The sequence below is a fragment of the Oncorhynchus mykiss genome, chromosome 12, assembly GCF_013265735.2.
Source record: "Oncorhynchus mykiss isolate Arlee chromosome 12, USDA_OmykA_1.1, whole genome shotgun sequence".
Taxonomy (NCBI): domain Eukaryota; kingdom Metazoa; phylum Chordata; class Actinopteri; order Salmoniformes; family Salmonidae; genus Oncorhynchus; species Oncorhynchus mykiss.
This window is the reverse complement of record NC_048576.1, coordinates 92,030,736-92,058,196: the sequence shown is the minus strand read 5'-3', so window position 1 is coordinate 92,058,196 and position 27,461 is coordinate 92,030,736. Positions and strand designations below refer to the sequence as shown.

The 27,461-nt window shown below is 40.3% G+C and overlaps 2 protein-coding genes across 2 annotated transcripts; both read left to right on the top strand.

The window, feature by feature from the left end:
- Window positions 1-8,495: 8,495 nt before the first annotated feature.
- On the top strand, window positions 8,496-13,029 carry LOC118937779 (metalloproteinase inhibitor 2-like). Its single transcript, XM_036939179.1, has 5 exons — window positions 8,496-8,780; window positions 9,442-9,512; window positions 10,104-10,200; window positions 12,036-12,157; window positions 12,332-13,029. Exons 1-5 carry the CDS (start codon window positions 8,651-8,653, stop codon window positions 12,485-12,487), a joined length of 576 nt encoding a protein of 191 aa, XP_036795074.1. The 5' UTR covers window positions 8,496-8,650; the 3' UTR covers window positions 12,488-13,029.
- A 9,188-nt stretch (window positions 13,030-22,217) lies between these two features.
- LOC110487071 (metalloproteinase inhibitor 2) lies at window positions 22,218-26,565 on the top strand. Its single transcript, XM_036939178.1, has 5 exons — window positions 22,218-22,533; window positions 24,436-24,506; window positions 25,320-25,422; window positions 25,994-26,118; window positions 26,265-26,565. Exons 1-5 carry the CDS (start codon window positions 22,404-22,406, stop codon window positions 26,436-26,438), a joined length of 603 nt encoding a protein of 200 aa, XP_036795073.1. The 5' UTR covers window positions 22,218-22,403; the 3' UTR covers window positions 26,439-26,565.
- Window positions 26,566-27,461: the final 896 nt, after the last annotated feature.

The following is a 27,461-nucleotide window of genomic DNA, read 5'->3' as shown; positions in this document are numbered from 1 at the left end:
TATAAGGAGTGGACCAAGATGCAGCATGGTATGTTTCCATCCTTTTAATTAGGAAGAGAAAAACTAAAAGAACAAAAACAATAACGCGCACTAACGAAATGTACCGCTGATACTGGCACCACTGGCAACTATACCTAGACAAGATCCCACAAAGCACAATGGGAAAATGTCTACCTAAATATGATCCCCAATCAGAGACAACGATAAACACCTGCATCTGACTGGGAACCATACTAGGCCAACATAGAAATATAATTAACCTAGATACCAACCCTTAATCATACCCTGAACTAACCAACATAGAGAATAAAAGCTCTCTATGGTCAGGGCGTGACAGTAGTAGCCTAGCACATAAACCTATATGTTTTGATAAGGTTTGTATCACAACTAAAGTGGCCCAAAAATGTCTAAAATTAAGCACATTAATTCGCTTTACAACGAGTGTAGAGCCTAACTGGAATACATACTGTATGCAGCGCGTGAGTTTCAAGATTGGGGAAGATCATTTCACCATAAAAATGCACCTTTATAATAAAAGCTTTAAACGCATAAATGCATTTGTGGTCACTTTTAAGAATTGTGTTTTCCGCTAATGGAACGTTTGCGCTTAAAGCATACTGCCGTGTGCACATTGCTGCACTTATAATGTGAATAAATAGCCTAATAGTTTATCAACATTTAAGCAAAACACTCTGATGTGCTGGGTCAGCCTCATTGCGTAAAAACGTTGTTTTATTTATGCTTGTGGTAGTACTGATTTGGGATCTATATCGCATTCCACAACTGTCCCAGACTATGTTTGGAATATTTATGTCTAGCACAGAATAGAATAGGTAAAATGTTGTACTATGGGGGATAGTAGATTGACAAAGGCTAGTGCTTTTGCTGTTCGTTAGGCCTACTCATCTTGCTGGCTGACGAAAAGTAAATGTGGACAGTTGTTCCAATATCTTCAATATGCACCTCGGAATTGGATAAGGACGTGCACAGTTGCGTCCCCGATGTGTCTGCCTTCGCCTGTATCCTGTGAGAAAGACCCGATCATTTGATGGAGAGCCGTGTGAATGAGAGGTGCTTCAGAGCGGGCAGCATTTAGGGAGAAGGGCTGTAAAAGACATGGATATTTTAGGGTGCATTATGGCCACACAAAGGGGATGCCTCTGGGAAATTTAAGGCATTATCTATAGCTTCTCAAATTGTGAACGAGAGAGTGACGAAGTGTTTACAGCCTGCGCAACAAAACAAAGCAGATCTCATGCCTTTCAAGCGACTTTTTTCAAATCATCATTAGAGTTGCATCATGCAAGCTTACAATTTATTAAAAATCAAAACGTATAGCCCAACGTTTGTTGAACAACTACAGTTTCATTAATACCTCTAAATTAAGTATGTAGGAGTACCTATTTCTTTGTTGACCGCTCAAGACAGAATAGCCGCACGTGCGCACTCAAATCGTTTGGAGAGAATATCCTTTCTATTTTATTCAGCTTTGTTAAATTTGATTCTTTATACTATAAAATAATATAAAATAATGCCACGGAATTCTAAGCAAATCTTGTCTGCTAAATGAACTAGTGAGCCCACAACCATATGGCATAGCCAGATCAGGACCTGACATAAGGACAACTCAGTATGCTGCACTGTTCTTCTGAAATAGACTACATTTTCTTAATTTCATGTTACTTTAGACCTATCTAAAATAAATGATGTATTTAATGTGAAGGTGTAGCCTATATTACATGGATGTATTATGCTTTTTCTAATGTAAATGTTCAAAGAGCTGTGGCTTGTAGGCTATATGTGGAAGCCAGGAGATGGTGAATGTGTTCATGTTAATTAAGTTAACTCGTTAACAATGCCCTCCAAACATGGCAACTTTCTCATTATTGTTTTATTTTTAAAAGCAGAACATTGTTTGAGAGTGATCTGTGTGTATTATCAGTAGTGGTTGAGGGTTTCCCTGCAAGAAAGAGTAGAAGGGTCCTAGTTGAAAGTAATAAAGACAATCAGTTGACGTCCAATTTCCTCAGTGTTGACAGTATGTGTTATTAGTGGCTTTCAGATAGCACTCTAATAATGCAATATTTGAGTAATTGGAAGAATCTAAGGTTTCAATACAAGGCCACATGATGAACAGAGAGAGGGATTGAGCCTTGGGACTGATATTAAATGAAAGGCTGCCATCTGGTGTTTAGGGTAAAAGATACACCTGCTTGTGTTAAGAGCTATGGAAACAATGATTAAACATTGAGAGATTTATTTACCTCTGAGTCTACGGATCCCTTGTGTATGTGTGTGTGTTTTTTTAATAGATTCACTCCTGTTGATAGAAGTACAAACTTGCCTGTAGATTTGACCTTCATTATGATGATAGTATTTCCATAAATTAAATTGTGTAATGAAGCATGTGTGTAACTGATTGACTTACTAGAATTAAGGGTTTGAAAGGATAAACTATCTGGTTTTATATGTTGATTTAACTTACTTTAATAGAAGTATTGCGATAGAACCTCATTTGATAGTTTAAGCCATAAATTAATGATTACCTTAAAATGTTACAATCGTTACCACAGAAGTGGTAAAAGGGGGGAGCGTGAGGGAACATTTTATTATCTGCAGAGATAGCCTTGAATTGGACACAGCATTCCTCTCACTCTATCTTGCTTCGTGCAGTTGACTGTGACCTCTTCAGACCAATTGGCAGTACGCCAGAACATTGCAAACGCAACACAGTACGCCCAGAACCAAAAGGATTATCTCAGTTTCAAGGTCTCAGCTTTGAGAGAAGAAGCCTTGTGAGTTGTCACTCAGTCACATGCAGGAACCACTGTTAATAATAAATAATGTAAATTGTTCTTGTATGACTTGTTTGTGTAACATTACATAAGGACTGAAAGGGAACACCCTTGGCAGAGTTTTCATCAAGCTTGGATTGTGAACCTCTCTGGACATCATAATAAAGAGTGATTCATTTCATATTGACATCAGGTGTCCCTGGTGTTGAATTTCCACCACGCCATGCAAATAAACTGATATCTCTAGCTTAAACAGACAGATTTTGATAGAGATTTGTGTATTATGACAATTAGATTTCCAAGGGGCGTGGTCATCAATTGAAACGTTCTTTAAGGTGTAGGCTGCTACAAAATATGTTCCACACCCGACCAACATGACCTGTGATTTCCGTGAATCTGATTGGTCAAGGAGGTGGCACCACAGGACCCAGAGTGTTTTTTTTTCTCCTGCTCTAGTGATTTCTATTTTACTGAAAACAACAACAATGTAAGTAATTCTAGTAGGCGTAGCCTAAAACAGATATGTCTGGTTCATCCCCATTGTTTAAGTGAAAGACGGACAGTTTATGACATGTATGGCAGCCGGGCATGTTGAGCCTGCTGTGTGGTTGTCCCATTAGGCAGATTATTTTTAAAACTGAAAACACCCGAACTGTAAGTCATTTCAGTAGGAGCTTCGCAAAATATATATTTTTTACCTGTTACACTGGAAGTGTAACTTTTAGTCAGGGCGAGCAGAGCGTGAACCACTTTATCCTGCTACTCCAGCTGAGATACACTATATAGCGGTAACTCACCTAGTCATGCTAGCTTCGCCCTCATGTGGGTGCTAACAAGCATGCTAAGCAGTGTTAGGTATCAACAGCCATTGTCAACCAATCAAGTAAGGGTTGGAAGCTCTGGTGAGGTTCGATTGGTTACGCAAACAATATCACCAAATATTTGCTTGATGATCAGCTTTGCCCAACTTTAGTCCCGCCCTGTTCAGCTCCCTCTCCCATGCTGCATCTCCCAATGGTCCCTGGCCACTCTGCTTCTCACTGCTTTACATTCATTGAAAATGAATGGGAAGCTGTTGTTTCACCATGTGATACAGTCTCTAGTGTATATACCCTGTCAGACGTGAGCTGCACGTTGAAATCTTGAACTCACGCTCTGCAAAAGTTTGTAGTATGTGTCCAATGTAGCAGGCCAGAAAAACAGATGTTCTGCTTCCTCCCTGTCGTTTAATTAAGGGACCGACAAGTTATGGCATTTCTGCGTGTAAACAACTATCGGGTTAGTGACCATAATCTTCAGCAACCATAAAATACTGCTGATTTGGCTGATGGGAAAGTGCCTTTCAGACCTTAAAGTCAATCTCTGTGTGTAGGGTATGACATAGTGATGAATCAGTAGCAGAATGGTTTTATATGGGCTATGGTGGCCTTTTCTAATCAGGTCACACAGATTTAAACTCCTGGAAAAACTCCTGGCCCTTTAGGGAGAATGAAAACCCTGTCATACTGCAGCAACCTTTCTCATATGAATTATATTTTAAAACTGGAATAACAGGGGAGTTTCCCTTACACAGACACAGAGACAACTGTGAATAGACAATACAACTAACAGGACAGAGCTTGTTTTATGCAGTGTTGCATCATGTAGGCCCAGGGATAGAAATGGCCTGTGTCCAAAATCGTTAAATTCCATCCCTGTGTATTCATACCACTTGACTTATTCCACATTTTGTTGTGTTATAGTCTTAATTCAAAATGTATTACATTTATGTTTTTTCTTCACCCATCTATACAGAATACCCCATAGTGAAAACCCGTTTTTACATAAGTTTTCACACCCCTGAGTCAATATTTTGTAGAAGCAATTTTGGCAGCGATTACAGCTGTGAGTATCTCTGGGTAAGTCTCTAAGAGCTTTCCACACCTGGATTGTACATCATTTACCTATTATTATTTTCAAAATGCTTCAAGCTCTGTCAAATGTGTTGTTGATCATTGCTAGACTATTTTCAAGTTTTGTCAATGATTTTCTAGCAGATTTAAGTCAAAGCTGTAACTCGGCCACTCAGGAACATTCACTGTCTTCTTGGTAAGAAAATCCAGTGTTGATTTGGCCTTGAATTTTAGGCTATTGTCCAGCTGAAAATAAAATGAATCTCCCAGTGTCAGGTGGAAAGCCTGTGCTGTGCTAAATTTGGTTTCTTTTTTTTTATCCCAAAAACTCCTCAGTCCTTAATGATGACAAGCATACCCATAACATGATGCAACCACCATTATGCTTGAACATATGTAGAGTGGTACTCAGTAGTGTATTGTATTGGATTTGCCCCAAATGTAACACTTTGTATTCAGAACAAAAAGTGAATTGCCTTGTAACATTTTTAGAATAATTACTTTATTGTAAAATGGATGCATGTTTTGGAATATTTTTTATTCTGTACAGGGTTCCTTCTTTTCACTCTGTCAATTAGGTTAGTATTGTGGAGTAACTACAATGTTGACCCATCGTCAGTTTTCTCTTATCACAGCCATTAAACTCTGTTGCTGTTTTAAAGCCACCACTGGCCTAATAGTGATTAAAGTCACCACTGGCCTAATAGTGATTAAAGTCACCACTGGTCTAATAGTGATTAAAGTCACCACTGGTCTAATAGTGATTAAAGTCACCACTGGTCTAATAGTGATTAAAGCCACCACTGGCCTAATAGTGATTAAAGTCACCACTGGCCTAATAGTGATTAAAGCCACCACTGGCCTAATAGTGATTAAAGCCACCACTGGCCTAATAGTGATTAAAGCCACCACTGGTCTAATAGTGATTAAAGCCTCCACTGGCCTAATAGTGATTAAAGTCACCACTGGTCTGATAGTGATTAAAGTCACCACTGGTCTAATAGTGATTAAAGTCACCACTGGTCTAATAGTGATTAAAGTCACCACTGGTCTAATAGTGATTAAAGTCACCACTGGCCTAATAGTGATTAAAGCCACCACTGGTCTAATAGTGATTAAAGTCACCACTGGCCTAATAGTGATTAAAGTCACCACTGGTCTAATAGTGATTAAAGTAACCACTGGTCTAATAGTGATTAAAGTCACCACTGGCCTAATAGTGAAATCCCTGAGCGGTTTTCTTCCTCTCCGCCAACTGAGTTAGGAAGGATGACTGTATCTTTGTAGTGACTGGGTGTATTTTTTTATTTTTTTTTATTTTTTATTTCACCTTTATTTAACCAGGTAGGCAAGTTGAGAACAAGTTCTCATTTACAATTGCGACCTGGCCAAGATAAAGCAAAGCAGTTCGACAGGTACAACGACACAGAGTTACACATGGAGTAAAACAAACATACAGTCAATAATACAGTAGAAACAAGTCTATATACGATGTGAGCAAATGAGGTGAGATAAGGGAGGTAAAGGCAAAAAGGCCATGGTGGCAAAGTAAATACAATATAGCAAGTAAAACACTGGAATGGTAGATTTGCAATGGGAGAATGTGCAAAGTAGAAAATAATGGGGTGCAAAGGAGCAAAATAAATAAATAAATAAAATACAGTAGGGAAAGAGGTAGTTGTTTGGGCTAAATTATAGGTGGGCTATGTACAGGTGCAGTAATCTGTGAGCTGCTCTGACAGTTGGTGCTTAAAGCTAGTGAGGGAGATAAGTGTTTCCAGTTTCAGAGATTTTTGTAGTTCGTTCCAGTCATTGGCAGCAGAGAACTGGAAGGAGAGGCGGCCAAAGAAAGAATTGGTTTTGGGGGTGACTAGAGAGATATACCTGATTGATTGATATTGATACACCACCCAATGTATATTTAATAACTACACCATGCGCAAAGGGATATTCAATGTCTGCTTTTTCTCCCATCTACCAATGGGTGCCCTTCTTTGTCATGCATTGGAAAACCTCCCTGGTCTTTGTGGTTGAATCTGTGTTTGGAATTCACTGTTTGACTGTGGGACCTTACAGATAATTGTATGTGAGGGGTACAGAGATGAGGTAGTCATTCAAAAATCATGTTAAACACTATTATTGTACACAAAGTGAGTCCACGCAACTGATTATCTGACTTGTTAAGCACATTTTTACTCTTTAACTCAGGTTTGTTAGCTGTGCCCAGTAATTGTCCACACCTGATCTTAATGAGTGCTTGTTTCCTTTGAAATGGGTGTGTTTGAATAGACTCACAATAACAGCTTCATATGACTTAGCATGCTAGCTCCATCCTGGTGGGACAGTGGACTATTTCCATGGATAGAGAACAGAAGATTCAACGACAAAAAATGAATTCCAAAGCAAATGAATTTCCATGTGTCCTGTCTGTGCTTAGAGTTGGAAACAGTCAACCCAAACTAAGCTAGCAGTATTATTAAAAGTCTTATGTGAAACATGTTCTCAGAATGTTATTGAATTATCTTCAAATAACCTATAATTTCTGTTAATAGAACATTAATAAAACTACCCAGGAAAACTTTAGAACCATAGTAAAACATTTTCAGTTTTCACTTCAGCTCTCAGAATGTTTAAAAAACAATACGTTTTACCAGTCAGGAAACTGAGGGCTTTGTTCCCAGAACAGGTGAAGTTTTCACTTCAGCTCTCAGAATGTTTAAAAAACAATATGTTTTACCAGTCAGGAAACTGAGGGCTTGTTCCCAGAACCAATGGGAAACCAAAAACCTGCATTCCCACAACCAAATGTGCTAGTTGGGAGGCTTTCAAACAGCACTTCACACAAACAGATTGTATTTTTGGTGCGCATAGAATGGTATCATGAGTGCATTCAACTGTATGTTCTGTTGCTATTTTTCTTCACAATATGACTCAGATAGGCTCATTCTGTTCAGGACAACCCAGGCTACAGCGGATGTCATCCCTGTGGATTAAAAAAAGAGATCATCAACATTGATACGGTAAATTACATTAATTTTTAAATATAGAAATGTGTGTGGTTAGCTTGTATGACATTAAAGTGGTATTTATTATAATCCTTAATGTCGTATCTGTCATAACACATTGACTCCTCTCAATTTAACGCATTTCCCTCACTCAGACAACAACAAATGTGCAAAAGTAGCCCAACTAGAGGGAGGGATGGTGTTATCTTCTTGTCTCTTGTGGTGCTCAAGTTTAACGGCTGTCAGTCAAAACAAATACCAGTGCTGTGAAGTGGATAACCTGAGCTCTTATGTTATGTATAGCGTGTTACTGTACTTATCAACAACAACAATCTGCCATTTTCATCTCATATATGGGGTGACAGGGGCAAGTGAACTGAGCAGTTGGGCAAATTGAGCCTGCTCGGAAATTTCCCGAGGTGTTTTTTTTTAATTGTTTACTGAAACTACAACTTTAAGGAATTCCAGTAGGCTTAGCCAATTTCTTTCTATTGAACCTTTATTTAACTAGACAAATCAGTTTAAGAACAAATTCTTATTTACAATTACGGCATACCCCTAGCCCTGATAATGCAGTGCCTAAGATCGCTCCGGAGCCCCCAAAAAACAAAAACCGAGCTTTCAGTTTCATTCCCAATTTATGGCATTTATGGCAGCCGGGCATGTTGAGCCTGGTCTGTGGTTGTCTCGTTAGGCGGAGGATTATTTTTAATTGAATGGTTACTGTTCTGGAGTAATAGAATGCTCAGCCTACCACCGGCTGGGTTCTGACTGGGGGAGGAGCTCACAGCCTGCAATAAATAGTGGATGATTTCGTTGAAGGGAAAATATTTCGAAGAGTTATCCATCGGTCTGGGAACAGTCTCGAAGGAAATAGAGTCCAGTGTACTTTACGCCTCACGCTTTCATTCGTCAAATCCTTTTGTGATATTTTGGCGACCCCGTAATTCGATTCCAAATGACTCGGTATGTAAGCAGCTGTTTCATTACTCTGGTCGTTCTGTTCCTTTGGCGGGTCGAAGACATCGCAGACGCTTGCAGTTGCCTCCCTCAGCATCCTCAACAGGCTTTTTGCAATGCAGAAATCGGTAAGGCAATTTGGCAACATTTTACTTTTCAGGTGAGAGCTATCAATACGCAACATGAGAACACTTTATGGATTGTCTGTGGTCGTAGGCTTAATGATCATGTCCAAATCATTTATACTATCTACATCTTCTAACAGTTATTTACGTAGTTAAGTAGGCGACAGTAAGATGGTTTACAGCCAGGACTCTCCAACCCTGTTCCTGGAGAGCTGCCTTCCTGTAGGTTTTCAAGCCAACCCCTAGTTGTAATGAACCTTGTTCTGTTTATCAACCAGTTAATTATTAGAATTAGGTGCGTTATCTTAGGGTTGGAGGAAACCTACAGGACTGCAGCTCCCCAAGAACAGGATAGAGCCCTGCTACACTATTTTGCTTAAGGTATGAAGTGTGCCTACAAATGAATTATTTGAGATGTATGTGTTTACATAACATTAAGGATACCTGCTCTTTCCATGACATGGACTGGCCAGCTGTAAACTATGATCCCTTATTGATGTCACCTGTTAAATCCTCTTCAATCAGTGTAGATTAAGGAGAGGCAGGTTAAAGAAGCCTTCTACACTGTTCTCTCTCCATATCACCCTTAAACCATCAGTGTGACTGACTAGTGTACCGGAATAGATTTCAATAACGTTAGATAAACCATGTCTCCCTCTTCTAGTGATCAGGGCGAAGGTGGTTGGAAAGAAAGCGGTGTCTAACGCCATCAAGTATGACATCGAACAGATCAAGGTACGATTCTCCTTTTTTTTAAGTGGTTCTATAAAAATGTCTGTTTCTAAATGGTAATGTAATTTTTCAGTCGCTCTTCCTACTGGTCCTAGACTATGGTGACATCCCCTATGAACTCACTCAGCTGCTACTTCGTTAAAGATATCACTACATGCTCTACCAGAGTTGGTTGGCCCTTTAACTAAGACTTCCACTGCCTGACATCATTAGTAAGACATAAGTTAGCCATGCCTGAGACTGGTAACTGGAAGTTCCTTATGGAGTAAGGTAAACTAGCTTTTATTGTGTCTTTTTTGCACCTGATTTGTGGAGCCTTGTTAAAATATTTTACATTTTGGAAGAAAATGCATACAAAAAAGCAGGAAGCTGGTCTCATTTCAGAGTTTCTTATTTTGAGTTCTTTGTTTATTTTATAATTCAGGGCTCATCTGTAAAATAGATCTGGGTTAAATAATGATTGCTTGCACATTACAGATCTGTTGACATTAAAGGGTAAAGACTGACAGTGCCTGAGTGCTGCAGTCAGTGAGGTTCCAAACTATATATGTAGCTGGTTGACAGATCTTCCTTTCTCTCCTTGTGATTGGCTAGATGTTCAAAGGTTGTGACCAGGTTATCCACGCCATCTTCACTTACACCACTTCGTGCAGCATGACTCTAGAAATCAACAAGGAGTATCTCTTCACAGGTGCGGTTCTCACTACGTTACCCAAGTTCAATAGCCAGCACTGGTTAACCCTATCAGTCCTGAGACCCCAGCAGAGATCAGCTCTTCATTTATCTGCATGTTCAGCCCTGACTTTTTGCCTTAGTGTTTTACCATTTTTCTTTCCAGGACAACCAGGGCTACAAGTAAACCACAAAAGAAGTTGACAAACGGTTACATGCGTTTTATTAATAAATGTTAACATGAGGCAAATACTAGCTAAAAATGAATTTATATGAATGCTGTACGTACAGAAATGGTTTGCTCGGTGATAAATGAATATCCAGTTAATCAGTGACAACTGTTAGTTTGTAAACAGCTATGTAAGCGTATTACATTACTAAAGACATTATGTTCTCTGATTTCCTACCTTCTCTGGAGAGGAACCCTGTTACCTTCATGACTCTTGATTAGCTTGTGAGTGTCATAGACTAAAACATGTTACATGTTCGTGAGTCTCGGCTTTTCATAAATTACTTAACAAAAAGATAATCCAACAATTCCAAAGATTGTACTTTGTTACAGTTCGTATAGTAAGGAAATCGGTCAATAGAAATATATTAATTAGGCCTTTATCTAGGGATTTCACATGACTGGGAATAAAGATATGCATCTGTTGGTTGCAGATGTACGTTTACAAAAATGTAGGGCCGTCTGTATCTGATGTTCCAACCATTTTCCCTGTGCAGCGCAACACATCTCCTTCGCTTAGTAGTTTAGACTGTTGAATGTTGTCTCGTTCCTCTTCAATGGCTGTGAAGTTGCTGGATATTGGCAGGAACTGGAACATGTTGATCCAGAGCATCCCGAACATGCTCAATAGTGTCTTGAGTATACAGGGTATGGGAGAACTGGACATTATCAGCTTCCAGGAATTGTGTGAAGATCCTTGCGCCATGGGGCTGTGCATTATCATGCTGTAACATGAGGTGATGGAGGTGGGTGAAAAGTATCGCTGTGCATTGAAATTGCCATTGATAAAATGCAGTGTTCATTGTCCGTAGCATATGTCTGCCCATAGCGTAACCTCACTGCCTCCATGGGGCACTCTGACCACAACGTTTACATCAGCAAATCGCTTGCACACAATGCCATACACGTGGTCTGCCGTTGATCGGTTTGGAGGTACTGCTAAATTCTCTAAAATGGGGGTGGCTTATGGTAGAGAAATTAGCATTCAATTCTCTGGAAACCGCTCTGGTGGACATTCCTGCAGTCAGTATGCCAATTGCACGCTCCCTCTACTTGAGATCTGTGGCGTTGTGACAGAACTGTGCATGTTATTGTCCCCAGCACAAGGTGCACCTGGATAATGATTATTCTGTTTAATCAGTTTCTTGATATGCCACACCTGTCAAGTGGATGGATTATCTTGGTAGAGAAGTGCTCACTAACATGGATGTAAACAAATTTGTTCACAATTTGAGGTAAATAAGCTTTTTGTGTGTTTGGATAATTTCTGCCATCTTTTATTTTGGCTCATGAAACATGGGATCAACACATTACATGTTGCGTTTTTATATTTTTGTTCAGTGTAAATGCATGAGACGGACACAACAATGTGACAAGTTCAAGGGGCTTAGACTTTCTATAGGCACTGTAAATGTATACAACTAATGCATTAGTTAATACGTGTGTACACTTATGATGATAAATCTGTTCTGGGCTGCATCAGTGTCTTCATGCTCCAGGGTGATGTATCCTAACCATTAGTGGAGCAAATGCTAAACTGAGCCAAGATCAGCATCTAGGGGCAACTGTACCCTACACCATGTTTTCCCCACAGTACAATGACTATCTATATATCTTGTCTGTAGGCAAGCTGAAGACTGGAAGGATGTCTATAACACTGTGTGGCTATAATCCGCCCTGGGAGGACTTGAGTGCTGCACAAAAGAACAGCTTGACTCACCGCTACCAAAGCGGCTGTGATTGCAAGGTGTGTGTGTGTGCTGGGAATTATAGTAATTACTATATACCAGTTTAGTTCAATAGTTACATGGCACATTTTCTTCAAGGGAGTATACTATTCTGGTCACATTTGCAAATGCTTGAGTATTGGGGTAATGGACAGTCAGTGATCTTGGTCTTATCTCTCTACTCTGACCCACAGATCATCCGCTGCACTTCCCTCCCCTGTCCAATCAGCACCTCGGATACATGCCTGTGGACAGACTTGGGAACCGACAATGGCCAAAACCTTGCCTGTATCAAGAGGCAAGATGGGTCCTGTGCCTGGTACAAGGGGATAGCACTACCCAAGAAGTAGTTCCTGGATATTGGAGACTCCTAAACTCTACAGGCCATCCACTCACTGCTCAGTGACTAAAGATGCCTGCAATTAATACATGAGTAAACACACCTACAAATGCAAGTTGTTGTGATTTTTAAATTGTTTACTGGTCACTTCTACAAGTGCAATTTAAAATAAACATATATAGCACTCAAGCTAATTTCTTATGTCATTCATTTGTCACTTGTTTTTAAACTGGAACCAAAGGTGTTATTGAAACCCCAAATCGTTTTCGATATGCTTGTCTGTAAATGGAACAGTGTTCCTGAAATACCATAAAGCCTGGGATGCATTGAACAGGGTGTAATGTATAAATTTCAGATGGTATGTTCTATACATGAATAACAGTGTCTTCTGACATGAAAGGAATCATGTCGGTTTGAATGGAATCTCTCTCTAACATTAAACATTTGTCTACTGAATGTGGCTCTTCAGCAGTTTGGGGTCTAAACCAAGGCTTCAGCATTGTAATGTCATTGACCAAATAAAGCCACTTAGCTTCTTTCTTCCTTGCTTTATAAGTCGGCTAATGTTGTCCTTCAGTGGAATAAATGTTCTGTACATTTCAATAATTTAGCAGACGCTGTAATTTAGAGCCACTTAAAAAAAAAATCACCTTACTGGACCCAAGTGGGAATAAAACCCACAACCCTGGTGTTGCCAGAACCCTGCTCTACCAACTGAGCCACGTGTCCAACCCTATTGACAAAACCCTTTGATTTATTGGCAATGGAGATGGTAAACTTGGCTGCTGTGGTCCACAGTGAAGGGTAGTGGTTTTTGTCATGACTCTTGTTCTGGAGGCCACACTGCATATGGGCACAGTCATAAAATCTGAATTTAAACAACTTAACCTCAACTTCTAATACATATGAATATTTACTGGTCATCTAATTGCAGAGAACATATACATTTTGGCCAGCTTTTCTTGTTAAGATTGTATTACAAGGTATGCTATATGTGTAAGATATGCCATGTTAGTATATGCAGCTGTAGGTTTTAAACTCCATTCTAGGCTGTTACATTTCTGTAAAGAGTTTGTCTATCGGGAGTGAGTTTCCGTTAAAATGATACCAGCGCTCTGCTTTAGACGTTCCATGCCCGACCCACACAACCTGTGATTTCCTTGAATCTGATTGGACAGAGGTGCCACCACAGGTCCCATAGTGGCGGGGCAATTATTTTTATCCTGATTGTAACAAAGTTCAGGTTTGCCCCCCCCAACATTTTTTTTATTGTAATTTACACCAGATATGTGTTTTTAGAAGGTCAGTTGTATTAGTATGCTTGTCCCTGGAGCAAATTGGAGGCAAGTGCCATGTACAAGGGCACACAGACTGCTCAGTTATTCCAACCAGCAATATTTTGGTTACTGGCCACACTAACCACTAGGCCAGTGTTCCCAACAGTACACATTTGTTGTAGACTGTCAGGAAGTCCTGGATCCAGTTGCAGAGGGAGGTGTTTAGTCCCAGGGTCAGCTTAGTGATGAGCTTTGTGGGCACTATGGTGTTGAACACGGAGCTGTAGTCAATGAGCAGCATTCTCACAAATGTGTTCCTTTTGTCCAGGTGGAAAAGGGCAGTGTGGAGTGCGATTGCGTCATCTGTGGATCTGTTGGGGCGGTATGCGAAATGGAGTGGGTCTGGTGTAACCGGAATGATGCTGTTGATGTGAGCCATGACCAGCCTTTCAAATCACTTCATGGCTACTGATGTGAGTGCTACAGGGCGGTAATCATTTTGGCAGGTTACCTTCGCTTCCTTGGGCACAGGGATTTTGGTGGTCTGCTTGAAAGATGTAGGTATTACAGACTCAGTCAGGGAGAGATTGAAAATGTCAGTGAAGACACTTGCCAGTTGGTCAGCGCATGCTTTGAGTACACGTCCTGGTAATCCGTCTGGCCCCGCGGCTTTGTGAATGTTGACCTGTTTAAAGATCTTGCACACATCGGCTACCGAGAGCGTTATCACACAGTCGTCTGGAACAGCTGGTGCTCTCATGCATGCTTCGGGGTTGCTTGCATCGAAGCGAGCGTAAAAGGCATTTAGCTAGTCTGGTATAATTTCATAGAAGTGTCCGGATTAGTGTCCCGCTCCTTGAAAGTGGCAGCTCTAGCCTTTAGCTCGATGCGGATGTTGCCTGTAGTCCATGGCTTCTGGTTGGGATATGTACTTACTGTCACTGTGGGGACGATGTCGTCGATGCACTTATTGATGAAGCTGATGACTGAAGTGGTATACTCCTCAATGCCATTGGATGAATCCCTCATGAACCATGTCTATTATTCCTCCACTAGATGGGGTCATTCCTTCAATCATATTCAGTTGTAAATGCTACTTGTGGAGACTGAATTGGGTTAAACGGTATGAGTTCCTCTTTGGTCAAACTACTCTCTGACCTCTGAGACTTTACTCACTTTTTCGGGCAAGTGACCATAATCTTTTAGCAACCAATAAATACTGCTGACTTGGCCGATGGGGAAAGTGTATTTTAGACCTGAAAGTAAATCTCTGGATAGGATATGACATAGTGATTAATCAGTTTTAAAACTCCTGGCCCTATAGGGAGGATGAAAACTCTGTCAAACTGCAGCAACATTCAAATCAAAGTTTGTTTGGTTGTGTACATCGATGTGCAGCAAAATGCTTGTGTTTTCTAGCTCCAAAAGTGAAGTAATATCTATAAATTAAAAAACAACACACAAATAATCTAAAAAGTAAAACAATGAATAATTATCAGAACGAGCAATACCAGAGTCTGAAATATAGACAGTCTGGACAGTAAATGCATAGAAAAGGTGAGGAGAGCAGTAGCTATAGTAAAACCTTGTACTTGTTCATATGAATTATATTTTAAAAGGGGGTTCCGTTACACAGACAACTGTGATTAGACAATAGAACTAACAGGACTTAGCTTGCTTTAGGCAGGGTTGCATCATGTAGGCCCATGGATGGAAACAGCCAATGCCCCAAATCCTTAAATTCCGTCCCTGTGTAGGCCTATATACATTTGTAATTAAGTGACAGGCTAGACTGTGTTAATGGACCTATGTCATCACTATTTGAATTTTGGATTAAAGAAGTTGATCACATTCACATTTTCTCATTAGACAAATACATTGTCTTAGGCTATAAATACATAACTTTCCCACTTTGTTTCCCCTGGCCAGATGCTTCTACACCTGCATTCCTTGCTGTTTGGGTTTTCAGGTTGGGTTTCTGTACAGCACTTTGTGACATCAGCTGATGTAAGAAGGGCTTTATAAATACATTTCATTGATTGATTGATTGATGGGACAAGGCGTATAGAGGCTTACAGTTGATCAGACTGATACAGCAGGTCAGATCACTAACGTTTAGGTGTAGGCTGCTACAACATTGCTGTAAAGAGTTTTTGCTTGTGTCTTTCGGGAGTGAGTTATTTTCTGTTTGCTAAAATAATACCTTATGAAAGTGGAATGCACACTCTGCTTTCTATAGACTTGTGCCATGCCTGACCTGCGATTTCTGGGAATCTGATTGGACACAGAGGTGGCAGTGGCCATTTTGTCTCCTGATGGTAACCAGGTAACATTTTGGAACCTAGTTGTAGCAGGGGCCTTAACTCCTTAATCTTGTGAAAATTGGCCTGTATGGATTGAGAAACATTTTTATTTTTCCAACAGAACTATTAAAAGGATATGCAAGACATGGTAGCAATTGGAAAGGAACACCAAAGGTGAGGACAAAACAGTTCACCTGACACAAGACTGAATCCAAACATTACACTGTTGAATTTATGTGCATTTGACTGCACTATTCACAGCATTTGTCAATAACGAAATCTGAAAATACTCTGTAAACATTCAGTAACATAAATAAGAATATTCATTCACATTTTGGATTAGGTGCAAGAAAAGAAAGAATGATTACAAGGGTTTGAGTGAGAGGTCCCACTGGTGTCTCCAAGTGGCAACACAACTCTCCAAACTGTAGACCGTTCCTAAATCATTTCAATGCTCTATTATGACTCAAGAAAAGAGCCTTAAACTATAAGGCGCTTTTTTGAGCACTCCTAGCTTTGCCATTGAGGAACTGAATCAAGCACACTTGTAGTTTCCAATCCAAAAACATTCCATTATAAATCGCAATCTGGGTTAGGTATGTGTGCATCATTTGAAAGGTATTCTATTGCCAACAAGGCAGTGTTAGCCCAGCTAGCACATAACATTCTGAGAACCATTTATTTCTTAGAGTTATAAATATTAAAATATTTATAATTTATTTGACAGACATGCATGCAGATAGAAAGATGTATCTGACGTTGTCTGGACAAAAATAGTACGGCATATCATACTATTTCTGGCCAGACAGCATCAGATACATGGGTCACATATAGTAAGACAGAGTGGCGCTGTTTTGCTCGCACAGATGTTTTCAATTTCAATTCAATTAAATTCAAGGGCTTTATTGGCATGGGAAACATGTGTTAACATTGCCAAAGCAAGTGATGTAGACAACATACAAAGTGAATATATAAAGTGAAAAACAACAAAAATTAACAGTAAACATTACACATACAGAGGTTTCAAAACAGTAAAGACATTACAAATGTCATATTATATATATATATATATATATATATACAGTGTTTTAACAATGTACAAATGGTTAAAAGACACAAGATAAAATAAATGGTATGACATTTTCAGCAGAGAGGAAGAGTCGAAGCGAGAGGACACACTCTCACAAAAAGATCTGTGCAGAATGAGCCCAGTGCGTTTCTATGGGCATTAAATGCAGACCTAAGCTTGTCGCCTGCCTTCCTGCCTTTGGAACGACTCCCATTGTTAGGGCGGAGACATGAGCATCTCGTCATTATAACAGATATCTAGTTTCAGTACAGTTGCGAATTGGGAAGGAACGTTGGTGGGTGCACAGTGCACTGTTCGGATGCTGGGTTCCCCTAAATGAAATGTATTTTTTGCCAAAATTATATAATTGCTCCTGTCTAAATAAAATAATTGAAAATACTTCACCAGAGACTATGACGTAACCATAGAGTATCATTAGCTTATTTATTTTTTAAAGAAGCTCTGTATTGTTTCAAATTACAAGTGTGTAGGCCAGGCCTATTTTATTGGGAAGCCCGAAATTGTGTTAGCACGCGTGGCAATAGAAATACTTGATTATAGAGTTGTGGCTGTCAGTGAAAAGCAACTAAAATATGTGTGAAGATAACGTGTTTTGAGTATAATTTAAAATATTGAGATGGAGAAGGGGAGGGGTGTGGCGGGGAGGGGTGTGTGGCGAGGATATGGCGCGTTTCAGTCCAGAATGCATGCACTCAGTTCTCTAGAATGTGCTCAGCTCTCCCAACAATTATTTCACATTCATTGTTTCATTGTGTAAATGGTTTGCCCTTTGTTAATTTTCATAAATTCCCCATTACATATGTACCAGTAGGCCTAGTAATTGTACTGTTAATACCCATCGTTTGGTTACATAGATTTATGTTAATGCAGGTATTAATTACATTCATTTACCGTTCTCACGTTCCGAGTGGAAACATTATTTGCAGAGTTCAACCTGCTACACTTTATTTCATAACCATCATTTACGAGTTTTGGCATTTTCCCATTTACCTTTGTTTGGAGTGCCCGATGTGTGCAATGAGCATGTGTCTGTCTGGTTTCTCTCTCCTGATAATGTCGAGTGAGCGCGCACCTCAGCGTGCATAAAGTAAGCCGAACTGACCTGCTGTGGGCAAATGTAGGAAAGTGCCCGTTAGGGGATATCGGATTTCTGATTGTCTTAACTCATCACGTCCACCACTAACTAATAAGCTGAGCTTCTCAGTATTTGTTTCTTCACCTCACACAGTAGACCTGAGTCAACGAAGTCTGCTTTATTTTAAAACATCCATTACAAATAATAATAGTTCCTCACAATATTTGAAAAATCTTTCCAACACCTGACAATCACCAAGCCTCGATGTGAAAATATCATGATCTGATGATCCAGCCATGGATGATCCCATATATCCAGTGGAAACGAAATGTAAAAACATCCGAGCTCACTGGTTCGGGATACTCTGAAGGCTCAGAATAAGCCTACTCTAGTTGATACATTGTTGCAAGTTCACTAGCAACAGCTTCAGCCCAAACCCAGTTGATTGATTTGGTAGCCTACAATGTTGCACTTCACCAGCGATGGCTCAAGTCAAGACAGATAGAAAGGGGGGCAGAGAGGCAGAGAAGATAGATTAATGAGATTGAAAGAACCTGCATTTTCATCAGGATATTTTCTTCTGTTTTTATTTGTTGGGTTTAGGACTATGTATTTGACTTAGTTGAAGATGGAAGTTACTGTATAGGCCTAATTTAGCATTGGCCTAAAGGCTATCTCTGAGTTCCATGCGTTAATTTATTTAGCCACCAATGAATGGATCACGGTGTATCAATGTGTCCATATGGCAGGGGCTAGTACTCTTGCATTAGGTGAATTTTAATTCAGATTTTTATGATTAACCAAGTAAAAAACATTTAGAAAAACAAAAAGGTTATTATTTAAATGAAACTGTTCCATGAAATGCTGTTATGAAAATAATCAACTGGTCGGCAGATCGGTAGTAATAGTAGGATAAGTTGTAAGCTTCCCCAAAATTGAAACTCACGAGCGGCCTATGGTCTTTACTCTTACACCCATTAAAAATGCGTGCCTGCATAGAGAAATCAAATGCCTTTCCAACTGATTCCTTCTGGCGCTGGCCCTGCCACAACTTTATCCGAATGGTGCAGGATACCCAGCTAGCACGTTCTGAGCACCATATGTTTCTTAGGTGGGAATTTCAGTACTTCCGCATAACGTTTCCTACGGGTTTGCTCATGGTTCTATGTAAAGTAATGTTCTCAAATTTTCCAGGGAACATTAAGAAACAACGTTCTTCTGTGGGAATTGCAGTACTTCAACATAACATTTTCGACAGGTATCCTTGTGGTTCTTTATAAAGTCATGTTCTCAGCACATTAAGAAAACATTATATTAAAACCACAAGATAACATTGGAAACGCTCAAAGAATGTTCTAAGAATGTTATTTAAAAACATATACATTCTGTTCTCAGCGTCAACAAAACTTCATCTATCCTGTGTGTGTCTTCAGGTGTGTTGCCCGTGTTGCCTGATCTTAATGAGTGCTTTTTTCCTTTGAAATGGGGTCTGTTTGAACGGACTAAAATGAACAGCTTACGTATGAGTTAAAGATACATGGCATGCTAGCTCCATCCTGGTGGTGCAGTGGACTAATTCCATGGATAGAGAACAGAGCATGTGAGCGGAGCTGGAGCGGAGTTAGAGCGTTCTTAAATCTGACTGAAGCGCAGAGCAAGTTGCCCAAAGGCTGGAGCATCGGTCTTCTCGACCGCCTCCAATATTGCTCCATTACCACTCCAGTAACGCTCACTTCACCAGCTCAGGGCATGCCCGGCCCAGCATGCATTTGTAGGCTACTTGTGTGCTGCTTTAGCCCCTTGCTTTAGCTACTGTCATGGAGTTCACTTAATATTTTCATAAAGACACTGATAAAACACACAGATGTGAAATCAAGGTGACTTACAAAGATGAGGACCAAGAGAAAGAGAGGGAGTGCAGTGATGTAGTGTCCACAACTAAAGAATCATTGTGAAATCCGAAAAGACATCCCGAAAGCATGATGGTGTACTATGTGCACATTCTAACAGAAAGGAATGCGGTGGGTAGCTAGCTAAGTGTGTAATTATAGCAAAACTATTTATAAACTAAAAATAAGATCTCTTAAAAATGTATTTCATTTTTGTTCTATTATCTTTACTATAGGCTATAACTGGTTTTGGCCCAATAGACCTGACATGTTACCTCTTTCAATGAGCTTTCCATTTTGATATGGTTATTTTACCATAAAATCTTTAGGCCAACCTATAAAATAAAATTTTAAAAAATCTGCATCCCTGCCCAGCCTGGCAAGAGTGGCCCAAAAGGTGTTTAGCATCCTCATTGGCTCTGCAATGTCTGAGAGGGTATTCTCCACTGTTGGCCTGCTCTACCGGCACCATCACATGAGCCTGAAGCCACAGACTCTGGCCAAACTCGTGTTCCTGAAAGTTAATTCAAAGGCACTGTATGCTGAGCCTAATAAGGCATTTTTTGTTTCATTTGTATTTAATTATAATAATACCTGTCTGGCTCCTGAAATATTTAATTGTTTTTGCGCTGTTTAATACTACATGTGGCCTATTTGAAATGATGAACGCTTCTTACAGTCACCTTTTCATGTTGTTTATTAGAATACTTTTCATTCCAATCATATGGTTTGGTTTTGATACGTCAAAACCAAATGGTAGGTCCAGGTAGTCACTAAAAATAGATGTGTTTTTGTGATTTTAATGAATGGAGCGAATTTAGAATTGAGGAGTGTTTTTTGGCACTCAATTCCACTCACATGCTCTGATAGAGAACAGAAGATGCCACATTGAAAAATAAATGTGTTTGTATGATTAATGCCTAAGCAAATTCATTTCCATGTGTCCTTTCTGTGTTTGGTTCAACAGTTAACCCAAACTAAGCTAGCAGTGATTTTAAAAATCGTATGGAAACATGTTCTCAGAATGTTCATTAATTACCTTTGAATAACCTAAAATGTGCTTTCTCAGAACTTTAATAAAACCTTCCACAGCAAATGTTTTCAGAACCTCCCTGCAACCTAAAACAATTTAATTCCCAGAACAGGTGAAGTGTTCACTACCATTCTCAGACCGTAAAAAAAAGATAACGGTCAGGAAAGTATGGTTTCGTTTCCAGAACCAATGGGAAACCAAAAACGTACATTCCCACAACTTCCAAGGAACCAAATGTCCTAGCTGGGAAGCTTTCAAAGGGCACTTCAGACAAACAGAATGCAATTTTGGTGCACACAGAATGGAGTCTTGAGTACATTCAAGTGCGTGTTCCATGGCAAATCTTCTGTTCAGGACAACCCAGGGCATAATGCATGTCACACTAGTAACTGTGGATTAAACATAGAGCTCATGAACTTTGGCACTGTAAATGACATGAGTTTTCAAATATGGAAATGTGAAGTGCACATTCGGATTCAAGGTGTGTGGTTTGCTTGTATGACATCAAAGCGGTATTTATTATGATCCTCAAGGTCTCATCTTTCAGAACACATCGACTCCTCTCGATTTAAAGCATTTCCCTCACTCATACAATAACAAATGTGCAAAAGTAGCCCAATAGCGGGGTATGGGGCATCTTCTTGTTGTGCACGGTGCTCAGGAGCATGCTAGTTTTCTGTTCTTCCTGATAATGAATTGCACCCACCTGGTGTCCCTGGTCAAAATCAGTCCCTGATTAAAGGGGAACAATTAAAAAATGCAGTGGCGCTGGATTCACGTCGAGGTCCAGAGTTGAGTTTGAGGGGCCTAAGGGCAAGTGAACTGAACTGAGCAGTAGGGCAAGTTGAGCCTGCTTTAAAGTTGCCCCAGGTGTTTAAGAAAAGGAATTCAAACAGGCATATCCTAAAATGGATATTTCTGGTTCATCACCATTGTTTAGGCGAAAGACAGATAATTTATGGCAACCGGGCAAATTGAGCCTGCTCTGAGATTGTCCCTTTTAAGGAGGGCATTTTTTTCCAATGAGTTGCTTTGGTTCTGGATTAATAGACTTATCAGCCTACCACTGGCTTGGTTCTGACTGTGGGAGGAGCTCACAGCCTGCAATAAAACGGGCTGATTACATCGAATGAAAACAGAGTTCTAGGTGTTAGTCTGTCTGGGAACATCTTTGACTGTTCTAGTGTAGTTTACAATACAACAGTTCTTTAGCTCCACGAGTAAACATTTTATCTTACGCTATAGATATATTTTCCAAAATGACTTGGTCTGTAAGCAGTTGTTTCATCACTCTGGTCGTTTTGTTCCTTTGGCGGATCGAAGACATTGCAGAAGCTTGCAGATGCGCTCCTGTGCATCTTCAACAGGCTTTTTGCAACGCAGACGTCGGTAAGGCAATTTTGGCAATATTTCTGACATCTCAGGTTCTCAACTCCGGTCCTCGAGTTACTCAAACGGTACACATTTTTATTGTAGCCCTGGACAAGAACACATGATTCAACAATCATCAGGCCCTCAATGAGTTGAATCAAGTGTTTTTGTCTGGGGATATAACAACGTTCTGTTTGGTATACTCGAACGCTGGAGTTGGCGAACACTGGGCTACTACACTATCAATGCGCAACATGCAAACGTTAAATTCTGTGGATTTAATAATTACCATGACATGATCATTGTATTTACATAAGTAGGGAACAGTAAGATGGGCTACAGCCAAGGCTCTCCAACCCTCTTCCTGGAGAGCTGCCATCCTGTAGGTTTTTGATCCCACCCTAATTTGCACACCTGATTCTAGTAATTATCCGGTTGATGAACTGAATCAGGTTCGTTACAACTAGGTTTGGATTGAGAACCTGCAGGAGGGTTGCTCTCCAGGAACAGGGTTTGAGAGCCCTGGCTGTAGCACTGGCTGTGACTCCTGCTACACCAAGTGTTATATTTGCCTCTAGGCCTACACATTATGCCTACAGTTGAATGCTAAATTATATACACCAAACAAGTTAATACTCTTTCTACATTTAACCCAAGGCACTCAGTTGTAGTGTAGACTTATTTATATTGAATAATGGTAGGCTACAGATGCCGTGACTTAATTTGAGCCAGTTTCTCACCGGGAACTTAGTCCTGCAGCAATGTGTATTGTTATGTGGCGTAATATATATTTTTCATTTGTGCAAAGCAAGTCTGGCATTTAAGTGAACTTTTTAGGTGGCTTTTTAAACCTTGAATAAATAAGTTTGCAGTTTATGCAATGGGATTAAATTAAGATTTGGCCACTGTATATCACTTACTTTGGACAGTTAATTTCTTTCATGTGCTCCTTAAAAGGAATGTTTTCAACCTGAATTGTACTTGACTTAAGGGCACACTTTTCTCTGCACAGCTGTGGTGCCATCTTGAGGTCTGAAACATCTGCCAAATGTGGCTTTTGTAGTGTAACGTCCCTTAACGGGTACAGCTTTTAGTAAAAACCTTTTCTACTGTAGTTTCATTAGATCAGGATGTCTGCAGAAAAACTAATGCCAGTGATAAAAGCAATGCGTACATCTGTGGTGTACTGGTCCTAATGATAGACAGCTGTGGTGTACTGGTCCTAATGATAGACAGCTGTGGTGTACTGGTCCTAATGATAGACAGCTGTGGTGTACTGGTCCTAATGATAGACAGCTGTGGTGTACTGGTCCTAATGATAGACAGCTGTGGTGTACTGGTCCTAATGATAGACAGCTGTGGTGTACTGGTCCTAATGATAGACAGCTGTGGTGTACTGGTCCTAATGATAGACAGCTGTGGTGTACTGGTCCTAATGATAGACAGCTGTGGAATAGAGGGAACTTAACCTTACAGGAGTAGTTCATCTGTTTGGCAAGGATGAATCATTTGAATATCTTCTGAATCAGACTGAAGTGAAGAGGTTGTCGCTGTCAGCACCTTCTACCCAGACAGGTGGGCGGAGGAGGAGCTGGTGTCATAAGGTCTGTGCCTCAGTCTTCCTACCAGCACCTGGTTGGCACCTGAACATCTGCAGACCAGGCGGGGTTTAGTTAAACTAGGCATGTTGAATTAAAGGCAGACGACTAGAGCTAGGAATCTAGGACCTGGAGGGATAATGGACTTGTCTGTTGAGCCCAAACAGGGTGAACTTATGCACAACATTTTTAAGACTGTAATATCTTGTCTGTGACGTGTTCTGTTGTCGTAGATCTCATAACGCCCTTAAACCATCGGTGTCTAACTGACCATTGAAAGGAAAATGGGGCTTGTCAGTTAAACCACGTTTCTCTCTTCCAGTGATCAGGGCAAAGGTGGTTGGTGTGGAAGTTGTGTCTGGTAACACCAAGTATGACGTCAAACAGATCGAGGTATGATCAGCCTTTTTATCAAGTGGTTGTTCCTTCCTGCACTGACACATTGAAGCCCCCTGAACCCCAGTCTGACAGATGGCCCCAGTTCTCTCCTTTCCCCTTCAGTGTTTGCAGATCTGGGTTGGCATAAACAGTGCAGTTGTGGAGCTTCCACCATATAAAAAGGAGCTTCAGTTGCTGGAAAGCACATTATTCAGTTGCTGTTCCTACCAGTCCTAGACTATGGTGACATCATGCACTGCACTTTATTACTGGTGATGGGGGGGGGGGGGGGGGGGTTTGGTACTCATCCCTGCATTCTCTACCAGGAAGTTGGCTGGCTCTTTGTTACTTTAGTTGATAAATTGCCAGATGTTCTTTTATAAAGCCCTTTTACTAACTCACTGTACCTAACATTATTACAGACCTTTAGACATTATAGTTAGTCTCTCAGATCAGGGATGTTTAACTCTGGGTATTCCATTGGGCTCTCCTGAGTTGGATGAATCTGCTTGAAATATTTTTGGGGAACGATCTTAAATGTTCTAAATGTGACTTGTAGTTGCCTTTAGGGCGACTCAGAATTGTTTTGGACTCTTCTGCTTACATTTTGTGTTTTTGGAGTTCGGGCATCTGTGTAAAAAAAAAAATACCTTGGTCTCTGTATGACACCCTGATAAAAATGAAGGTTAGATTTTTGATCTGCAAACATCCGGATGGGGTATAGGGAGGGAATTAGGATAGACTTAGTGCCTGAGAGCTGTAGTCATTAAGGTTAAACTGTATATTTAGATGTTTGACAGATCCTCTGTTCTCCTTGTGATTGGCTAGATGTTCAAAGGTCCTGACCGGGTTATCCACGCCATCTTCACTTCATCCTCCTCAGCCTCGTGTGGTGTGACCCTGGAAATCAACAAGGAGTATCTCTTCACAGGTGTGGTTCTCACTGTTACCCAAGTTCATTGTTATCACTGGTTAACCTGCTCAGCCTATGCTTGCAGCATCATGGCCTATTCTGAACTATTGACTTCATCTTGTACAAGTCAAGTGCTTCAGAAAATACTTTTTTAATTTAAAGTTTATTTAACTAGGCAAGTCAGTTAAACATTCTTGTTTGCAATGACGGCCAAACCCTGACGCCGCTGGGCCACTTGTGTGCCGCCCTATGGGTCTCCCAATCTCGGCCAGATGTGATACAGTCTGGCTCTTCCAGTTACACTTTATAATACCTAATGTTAAGAATTTAAATGTTTAATGCTTATAAATGTTTACAACTAATGCATCACTTATTTATTATGCTAAATTCTAGTGTTCCAGGCTGCATCAATATGTCTTCCTGCTCCAGGGTAAAGTTACCCCCAGGGACAGATCTAGGATCTGTTTCACCCTCCCCAATTCTAATCTTAACCATTTGTGGGGGAAAGAAGGGGAAACTTATCCAATATCAGCATCTGGGGGTTCACTTTTACCCCACAGGTTGTTGACTTGCTGTCGTCTGTCTTCAGGCAGCCTAAATACTGATGGGAGGATGCATATAGTCACGTGTGACTTTATTCAGTTCTGGGACGACTTGAATGGCACACAAAAGAAGAGCTTGACTCAACGCTACCGAACCGGCTGTGCTTGCACGGTGTGTGACAGGAATTATAGTAAAATTACTTTACACCACTTGTTAAATTTTTACTTTGTCACATTGGCTAAACACAAGAGCTATAGTATTGGGGTAATGATCAGTTGGTGATCTGGGTCTTTCTCTCTCCCTGCTCTGAGCTACAGATCATCCGCTGCTCTTCCCTCCCCTGTCCCGTCAGCGCCCCAGATGAGTGCCTTTGGACAGACTGGTTGTTGAACGATGGCCAAAGCGGACCCCAGGCCAAGTACTCTGCCTGTCTCATGAATTTTGATGGGTCCTGTGCCTGGTACAGGGGGATGACTCCATCCAAGAAGTAGTTCCTGGATATTGACTACTCCATAGTAACTCCACAGGCCTTCCACTCACTGCTCAGTGGCTAAATATGCCTGCAATTTAAAAACTGGTCACTTGTGCAATAAAAATAAACTACTCCTCAAATATAGTGCTCCAAGTATTAATTTGTGTCATTCATCAGTTTAAGCTGGAACCAAAGGTGTTATTGAAACTCAAAAGTGTCTGTTTCTGACTAGAACATTTTTCCTGAAATACCATCCTATAGCCTGGGTTGTGTTCAGCTGGACACAATATTGTAGAATTAATGTTTTTTACATGGTCTTCCTTGACAAAGAAATGCAGGTGTGGTTCCCTTCTGCACGTTGAATGCATTTGAATGAAATTGCTGAGAACACTCACACTTGCTGACAAAGATGAAGTTTTCAGAACCTTGATTCTTAAGTTGTCACTAAGTTTGTTCTTAAATGTTTCAATATTTTCTCAACTCACTACCCACTGGGCAATGTATTCAACACTTGTTGCATCAAAGTGAAACTAATTTTGGATTTGAGTAGTTCAATCCTTTATTTGATATCTAGACATTGAACTGACATCTGTGCTGAGTGGGTAGACTATGGATAACCATTCAGAATATTTTTCTAAGCTATGTAATGTATTTAACTAGGTGCGCCAGTAAGAACAAATACTTAACTGCAATGACGGTGTAACCTGGACAATGCTGGGCCATCAAACCGGGGTCTGTAGTGACGCCTCTAGCACAGATGTAGTGCCTTTAGATCGCTGCGCCACCCGGGAGCCCCCAATGCAGGCATGTTCACCTCCTTTTCAGCACCAATTGGTAATATGCAAATACTCACTTGTATATTTAAAATTTCTAATAGGAAACTGGTTTAGACTATTGGTGAAATAAAAATACTGTTCCGGATTGACTGACCATGTCTAAAAGTAATGGACTATCGTTTCTCTTATTTGAGCTGTTCTTGCAATAATATGGACTCTTTTACCAAATATATTTTTTCTGTGTACCACCCTTGTCACAACTGATT

Bases quoted from the DNA above. Each gene is read 5' to 3' on its own strand.
- LOC118937779 (XM_036939179.1), top strand. From the start codon at position 8,651: ATGACTCGGTATGTAAGCAGCTGTTTCATTACTCTGGTCGTTCTGTTC. The intron at 8,781-9,441 runs GTAAGGCAATTT...TCCCTCTTCTAG, and splicing joins TTTTTGCAATGCAGAAATCG to TGATCAGGGCGAAGGTGGTT. The intron at 9,513-10,103 runs GTACGATTCTCC...GTGATTGGCTAG, and splicing joins ATGACATCGAACAGATCAAG to ATGTTCAAAGGTTGTGACCA.
- LOC110487071 (XM_036939178.1), top strand. From the start codon at position 22,404: ATGACTTGGTCTGTAAGCAGTTGTTTCATCACTCTGGTCGTTTTGTTC. The intron at 22,534-24,435 runs GTAAGGCAATTT...TCTCTCTTCCAG, and splicing joins TTTTTGCAACGCAGACGTCG to TGATCAGGGCAAAGGTGGTT. The intron at 26,119-26,264 runs GTGTGTGACAGG...TCTGAGCTACAG, and splicing joins GAACCGGCTGTGCTTGCACG to ATCATCCGCTGCTCTTCCCT.